General features: G+C 41.6%; 1 protein-coding gene across 1 annotated transcript; it reads right to left on the reverse strand.

The window, feature by feature from the left end:
• Nucleotides 1–2,882: 2,882 nt before the first annotated feature.
• LOC149502342 (uncharacterized) lies at nucleotides 2,883–8,195 on the reverse strand. Its single transcript, XM_089729985.1, has 3 exons — nucleotides 8,144–8,195; nucleotides 3,627–5,672; nucleotides 2,883–3,301 (listed from the first exon to the last, which is right to left on the reverse strand). Exons 1-3 carry the CDS (start codon nucleotides 8,193–8,195, stop codon nucleotides 2,883–2,885), a joined length of 2,517 nt encoding a protein of 838 aa, XP_089586111.1.
• Between the last annotated feature and the right edge of the window lie 485 nt (nucleotides 8,196–8,680).

An 8,680-nucleotide genomic window follows, 5' to 3' on the forward strand; every position in this document is an offset into this window, starting at 1 on the left:
CTTGTTTACGAAACTGTGACGTCAGATAAAGTCGAGGAGAAGGGCTACGAGTATCACAATATAAGCTCTCACCCGAACCAGAAATGTTGATTTTCTGCAGGTCAAGTGAAGAGCCGCATTCTAGCAGTTTTTGAAGTTCTTGGTCGTCTTTTTGCGAAGATGCTAAAGCATGCATATCAAGCTCACTCGTAATTGCTTCTGTGCGGGAAAGCGCGTCTGCCACTACGTTATCGTCTCCTGAAATATGTCGTACATCGGTTGTAAATTGCGACACAAAATCAAAATAGCGAAATTGCCGCGGAGAACAGTTTTCTGATGCTTTTTTGAATGCTGAGACTATTGGTTTGTGATCTGTAAGCACAGTGAAAACTCTGCCTTCCACCATATGTCTAAAGTGCAGCTTGGATATTTGCAGCTTTAGGCATGAAACGTCTATAGAAATTAACCATACCCAGAAATTTTCGTAATTCTTTAATAGTTTTCGGCTGCGGGAAGTTCTGGATCGCCTCCACTTTCTGAAGAAGCGGTCTGGTGCCCGAAGATGATACGGCGTAGCCTAAAAAATCTACCTGAGGCTCACCAAACACGCATTTCGAAACATTAATAACAACGCCGTGGTCCTGGAGACGTTGAAATACTTTCTTCAGATGTTCCAGGTGCAATGTCTCGTTCTGGCTCCCTATTAAAATATCATCGATATAAGGATAACAAAAGTCAAGGTCTCTCAAGATTTCATCCATGAAGCGTTGAAATGTTTGAGCTGCGTTGCAAAGACCGAAGCTCATAAACGGAAATTCAAATAATCCGAAAGGAGTCGTAACAGCTGTTTTCGCTATATCTGCTGGGTTTACTGGTAATTGATTATAAGCTCGGATCAAATCGATTTTGCTGTAGACGGTACACCCAAAAAGGTTATGTGAAAAGTCGCCTATATGGCGGACCGGGTATCGGTCAGGTATTGTACGCGCATTTAATGCCCGATAGTCGCCACACACGCGCCACTCATTATTTTTCTTCGGAACTAAGTGTAATGGCGATGACCATGGACTGTCTGATCTTACTGCAATACCTGCTCTTACCATATCCTCGAACTCACGGGTGGCTATTCGGAGTCGATCCGGTGCTAGACGACGAGGACGACTGACTACTGGTGGCCCTGGAGTGGTACGGATGTGGTGAAACGTATTATGTTTAATTTTACGCTTAGACAGGTCCCCAGCCGGACGAGTGATGTCCGGGAACTGAGAAAGCAAATCATGATAGCGTGAAGTACCTGTAACAGACTTCATTTGATATAAATCGGTTGACGCAGGCTGAGCGTGAGCACTGAGCGACGTTATATTGTCTATCAAACGGTGATGTCTAGCATCCACTAATAAGTTATAATGCGACAAAAAATCTATGCCTATAATAGGCTTGCCGACGTCCGCTATAACGAAACGCCAAAAGAATGCACGTCTAAGTCCAAAATCTAAAGAAATGTTTATCCAACCGAACGTTTTTATGGTTGAACCGTTTGCTGCATACAGTTTATAGTCTGTTTTCACACATTGTCGATTTTGTACGCACTTATACGGGTAAACACATAAGTCTGAACCGGTGTCAACTAAATATTGCACTTTTGTCTTACGATCGGTTACAAAAACACGGCCAGCTGTCACACTACCGCAGTCAGGAGTCGCCGTCTTCACTGACTGCTTGTTTCGTTTCCCTCCCTGAAGGAACACGGCTCCCGGCACTTCGTAGATTTGTTACCAAAACGTCGATGGTACCAGCAGTGCCTTGTATCTACGCTGGAGCGGCTTCGGGATCGTTGACGCCAGCGCGGGGACTGTACTCGAGTTCTCGAGCGCGAATGGGAAATAGCCGACAGCTCGTTCATCTTCTTTGCGAGATCATCAATGCGGCGTGTCAATTGTTCCATAGTGAACGTAGAAGAAGAAACTTCGGTTGTAGGAACTGCCGTAGACGTTGCAGCCACTTGATTGTGAGGTTGAAGCGTAATCTCATGAATTTTATCAACAATTTGAGCCACTGAGTCTAGAGGAAGGTCGACTTGCGCTGCTATAATCGCTTGTACGTGACTAGGTAAACGACTCGTCCACAGTGAGCGAATGAACTCGTCGGGTACATCCGATCCAGCTAGATTTCGCAAGTGTCGCAGGAATTGTGACGGTTTTCTGTCACCCAGCTCTTCATGTGTAAGAAGCTGCCTCACTCGTTGTTCTTGGGACGCAGATAACCGCGAAATCAACTCAGTTTTTATCTTCTCGTATTTGTTTTCCGTTGGCGGATTAGTTATAATGTCTTTAACTTCACACACGTATTTATAATCTAGATTTGCCAAGACGTGGTAAAATTTTGTCGCATCAACCGTGATATTTGAAAGCGCGAACTGTCCTTCCAATTGTACGAACCACAACGCGGGCTCATTAGGCCAAAATGGCGGGACTTTAACGCCAACACGACAAACCTCGCTCGCATTTTCCATCTTGTCACTATTTGAAGTCATCACTAAGTCTTTCTTGTTAATACAACGATTTACTATATTTATAACTTGTACACTGGATCACGTCGGGGTCACCACTGTGGTTTGTTATTCGTATTCTCGGGATACTATGCTCCGAACACATAAAAGTCAAACACACCAATTAAACAATATATATAATGTAATATGTGTACAATGTTCTATTGTAAAGTAAAAAGAGTAAACAAGTCGCTAGGCACTACAAGACACCAATTAAAACTAAAATTATAATACGTTTTTACAATCCACTTAAATCGACGCGCGCGAATCTAGCAGTGTGACGTCACGGGACACCTGCGCGTTCGGGAACTCCGATCGCGACCGATGACGCCCGAGTGCAACCGAATGTTGCACGCTACAGCCCTGTCCACCACAACTCTTTCTGTTTCAAGTCCGCCAGCAGCATGCCTCGCGACCCGATGTCTGCAGGATTCTCTTCCGAAGCTACATGGAACCATCGATGTGTGTTTACATTCTCTACAATTTCTACGACCCGGTTCGCCACGCATGTCTTCCATCTATGAGGATCACCAGATAGCCATGCAAGAACAATTGATGAATCTGTCCATGCATAGATGTTAGAAGTAGGTATACGCATTGCATTTTCTATTTGCTTAAGTAACCTTGCTAATAACAGCACCCCACATAGCTCCAGGCGTGGTAGAGACACGGTACGGAGTGGTGCCACTCTAGTACGGGCAGCTAATAGATTGGTGAATACTGAACCATCTTCCCTCTTCACACGAATGTAAGCCACCGCGGCATAGGCTTTCACTGAAACCATGAACCTCGATGTTTTCCATCTGTGTGCTTACTGTGTTTAGCCATCTTGGAATACCTATCTCTTTTATATGTTCAAAGTCTTCTCTTATTGTCAGCCAATCGTGTAACAGCGATTGGTTAATCTCGTCATCCCAGCCAATCGGTTCTAGCCTTTGTATGAGTATCTTAGCCAAAATTAAGCTAGGGGCGATCCATCCCAGTGGGTCAAAAAGTCTTTGAATATCAGATAGTATGCCTCTCTTTGTAATACTGCTTGACCTTGCTGGTAAGTTAACTTTGTACTGAAATTAATCCGTGCCTAGGTTTCAAATCAAACCTAGGGCTTGCACATTTCCATCCAATTTAAAATCCAACTGTGCTCGAGATGTACGTTTGTTTGGTTCTATAGATTTCAAAAATTCAGCAGAATTGGATGACCATTTTGATAATACAAATCCACCTTTCTGTAGAATATTATCTACTTCTTGTGCTCTCTTTATGGCTTCAGGAGCACTGCTCTCCCCCGACATTAGATCGTCCATGTAAAAATCTTCTTTAATAATTCGAACAGCCATTGGATGATTTCGACCCTCATCGTCAGCTACCTGGTGAAGCGTTCTTACAGCCAGGTGAGGGGCCGCCGCTGTACCAAATGTAACACGAACCATACGATATTCTTTAATCGGGTCTGTATCATTCTCTCTCCACAAAAGGCGTTGATATCGATCGGCGTCTTCTTCATAAAGTAATATTTGCAGGTACATCTTTTGTGTATCACTTGCATAGCAAACACGATGTAATCTCGATCTCATAAGTATATTCCTTAAGTCTTCTTGCAGTTGTGGACCTACAAGCAATTCATCGTTTAGAGAAACGCAGTTGGAGCCCTTCGCTGAAGCATCAAATACTACGCGTGTCTTAGAAGTTTCTCTGTCTGCGTGTACCACGGCGTGATGAGGTAAGTATACTGATTTTCTCTCAGTTATTTCATTCTTAGGTATTTCTTCCATGTAGTTAGCTTTTATGTATTCTTGCATGACCTTTGTATAATCTTCTTTCAGTTTAGTTTCTTTCTTAAATCTTCTTTCTAGCTGAAGTAACCTCTTTCTAGCTATTTCTTTTGTATTTCCATCAATCGAAATTGGATTCTTTGTATTAAATGGCAGCCTTACTAGATATCTTCCTTCACTATTTCTCGTATGTGTACTTTCATATATTGTTTCACATAGCTTTTCTTCCTTTGTTAATATTCTCTTTTTATCATTGTCAATTTCCCAGAGGGATTTCAACATATGATCTATATGGACTTGATGATGAAGGACCAGAAATGATTCATTTTCACGGTTATTATCGATTTCTCCGAAGAGGATCCACCCCAGGTTAGTTTCTTGGGCACATGGAGAACCTGGAGGGCCCTTAATAAGTGTTGGTTGCACAATCTGTGCATACTCTTTAACACCAAGAAGTAAGTCTATAGAACCTGGTTGGAAGTAGTCTGGATCTGCCAGGTTGAGTCCTTCTAGATGTGGCCAATGTGTGACAGTTACAGCTTTGGAGGGGATCTTCGTGGTCAACTGTTTACTCATAACATATGCTTGTATGTTGATTTCGAAGCTTGGATTCCAGCGGGAGCCAATCTTAAGTTGCACCACGTGATCAACGTTAGTCCTAGTAGATCCCACCCCGATGATACTTCCTCTTGCTGATTGCCTGGTAAGTTTGAGCATTTGAGCCGCCTTCTCGCTTAAAAATGAAGCCTGCGAACCTTGGTCTACTAGCGCACGAAGAACAACGGTTTGGTTATGCTCGTTCCTCGCTAAAACCATCGCTGTGGCTAGTAGTGCTGTGCTTTGTTTAGTACTGTGATGTGACGCCACCATGCTATTTATAACCTCTTCTTTCTCTTCTACTCCGTGGTGAGATGCACTCGGTTGATTCCTTTCCTCAGTTTGTGCCGAGTCTTGATGGCGGTGGAGAAGAGTGTGATGCCGTCTTCTACATAAGCGACAGGACATTCGTAACTTACACTGGTAAGCAGAATGCCCAAGCACCAAACAGTTAAAACACAGATTGTTGGTCTTGACATAATCAGCTCTTTCTTTAGGTTGCAGTTTGGTAAAATTCTTACAATGACTTAATGTATGTTTTTCTTTACAGAGCACGCAAGTTCTTTCATTTGGCTGTGACGTGGTAGTCGTGGCAGTGACTAAGTGTGGACGTTCTCTTACAGGTTTGTCACGGCTGCTACAAGTCCCTGACACGGACAATACAAGTTCTAAGGTACGGTATCTTGACTGCAGGAAATCTTTTAAATTCTCCCAAGTTGGTAGTTCGTCCTCTGATTTTGAATAAGCTGTCTGCTCCCATTCTTTGTGGGACTCTTCTGTATCACAAGGAATATAACTAGTCAGGTCATAAGTATTGTCACACAGTAAAAACTTTTCTTTTAGAATGCTGGCCACAAAAAAGTTTATTGAATTCGAATTTCGAATGGTTCATGAAAATAAAAATGTATGCTTTTAGAATTTTACTCATTTTTAAATATGGAGTGGACGCTTAGAGAAGACCGTGTTGCAGTTATTGCGTTGCATCGTTGCGGTTACGCGCCAATTCAAATTTTTAACATACTGAAAAATTTGAATATAACCAAAAGATTCGTTTATCGTACCATCAAACGATACAATGAAGACTCCAGTGTGGATGACAGGTCAAGAAGTGGTCGCCTTCGGTCTGTTAGGACTCCAGCAGTGATAAAAGCTGTGAAGGCGCGAATTCAAAGAAATCCCAAACGTAAGCAGAAACTGTTGGCCCTTCAGATGGGGTTAAGCAGAACCACGGTGAAAAGGGTGTTAAATGAAGACTTAGAGCTTCGGGAATATCGAAGAAAAACAGGACATCGTTTGAATGCTCGTTTAATGGACCTGAGACTGAAGAGATGCCGCGCTTTGTTGAAGCGGTACGCGGGAAAAAAATATCGGGAAATTCTTTTTTCGGATGAAAAATTTTTTACCGTAGAAGAGAGCTACAACAAACAAAATGATAAGGTGTACGCACAAAGTAGTGAAGAAGCGAGCAACCGTATTCCGCTTGTCCAACGAGGTCATTTTCCATCCTCGCTCATGGTATGGTTGGGAGTTTCTTATTGGGGCTTAACAGAGGTACATTTTTGTGAGAAAGGTGTAAAAACGAATGCAGTTGTGTATCAAAATACAGTCCTGTCGAACCTTGTGGAACCTGTTTCTCATATCATGTTCAATAACAGGTACTGGGTATTCCAACAAGATTCGGCGCCAGCTCATAGAGCGAAGAGCACACAAGACTGGCTGGCGGCGCGTGAAATCGACTTCATCCGGCACGAAGACTGGCCCTCCTCCAGTCCAGATTTGAATCCGTTAGATTACAAGATATCGCAACACTTGGAGGAAAAGGCGTGCTCAAAGCTTCATCCCAATTTGGAGTCACTCAAGACATCCTTGATTAAGGCAGCCGCCGATATTGACATGGACCTCGTTCGTGCTGCGATAGACGACTGGCCGCGCAGATTGAAGGCCTGTATTCAAAATCACGGAGGTCATTTTGAATAAACTTTAGTGTCATAAGAATCTATGTTTTGTTAAGTTCATTTTGGTATATGAATGGTTACATAATGAATAAACTTGTTTTAATTATTTTACATTAAACATGTGACAGAATTTATGACCTGACTAGGTAATTATAGGATCCCAGGAGGTCGTAGGTATATTTAAATTTTCTAAATTATTCAAACAATCTGTCGTGACGTCTAATAAATTTTTTAATTGATTTGCAGACTGAGAACTAATTTTCTTCTGATTAAATAATTTCTTCAAAACTGAGTTAATTATTAATCGTTTATTTCCATACCTTGACTTCAAAATATTCCATGCTTTTTTATAATTGTTTACCGTGACTTGAACTGGTTTTAATAATGTTTCTGCCTCGCAGGTGACTGTACTCTTAAGATAATGTAACTTTTGTACGTCACTTAAAGCCGGGTTCTTATCCACTAAGGAGGTAAATAGGTCTCGAAACGTAGGCCAATCTTCATAGTTTCCAGTGAATTTAGGTAATTCGATTCTCGGTAACCGAACAAGGTTTTCGGTATCCGCAATAATCGTAGAATTATTTGGTGAGGACGTTGAAGTACTCGGCGCGGCTGCTTGTGTGAAAGATTGCAAAAGATCTTTTAAATCGGCTAACAAGACGAGATACAAATCTTCGAACACGAAGTAATCTTCATTTTGAAAATATGGTAGCTCTTGTCTTTGTTCTTTCGGTGTTATTTTTACCAATTGTAGATGCGTTTGCTTAAATGTAGTCCAATATTCTTCGATACATTTGATTCTTGCTTCTACATAACCTCTTGTCAATCTGGCTTTTGGACATTTCTTTAAATTAATTTGAGATTTCTTTAAGAGCTCAGCGGTATCTTCTAAAACATTCAAAAGTTCATCCATAGTACCGTCCAACCAGAAAACGGAATAAAATTGAAATATTTATAAATTATTTGTCTTTAAATCACTGGAATGTGGTTTACGGCTTACTGGAAAACAATATTTTCACTGGCTGGCGTCCATCTTCGATAGCTTGTATGTTCAAAAAAATCCGCTCGAATTTGACCAATATGAATGATGTAATTAAGGTTCAATTTGGTTTGCGTACTATCCGTAAAGAAAAACTGTGTGTGGTTGCAACGACATTTATTGTGCGACTGACTTAAATTTTGACAAGTAAAAATATCGTAATTAGCAAAGAGTATAAGGTTAGTAACAACAACCATGTACACTTAAGGGAAGAATTTTCTCGTTATTAAGTGCGTAGTACATTCCCTCTCACTTCTGTTGATGACGTCAGCGATAGGAGTATCCACCAACTTGGTATGCACCATTATTAAGTATTACACAGTACAAATAAGTTACGCACAATAAGGGAGCGCCATGGAGCCACAAGTCCTCCACACTCGTAATGTCGCACAACAATGTTCTCACGCTCTCCACGAGACAAGCAATCATTTACTTAAGCGGATCATTGGTATGCATGAAACTAGCGCCGGGTACGAATAGTTCAATAAACAAAAGTAACGAGAACCGAGCGCTGTGTGTCCTGAGACCTTCGCTAACTAATACTTGCATGTCAGCTTTCATATAAACAGAGTGCGTGTGTGTGCGTACCACCACACATAAGAACCACATAACAAACAGTGTTTTGGGCGAAACTACGCTCGTCTGGTACAATTCACTGTGTACTTGTTACATGTTATGTTACTTGCCTAGGATTTTATTTGTTTTATTATAGACTCGGCTAACACTGACAACGGGACTTCAGTTTCAACCCGCGGGTTCAATACGATCGCAATGACAGCTGTGGCAATTC

Source organism: Bombyx mandarina, chromosome 09 (genome assembly GCF_030267445.1).
Source record: "Bombyx mandarina strain Sakado chromosome 09, ASM3026744v2".
NCBI lineage: Eukaryota > Metazoa > Arthropoda > Insecta > Lepidoptera > Bombycidae > Bombyx > Bombyx mandarina.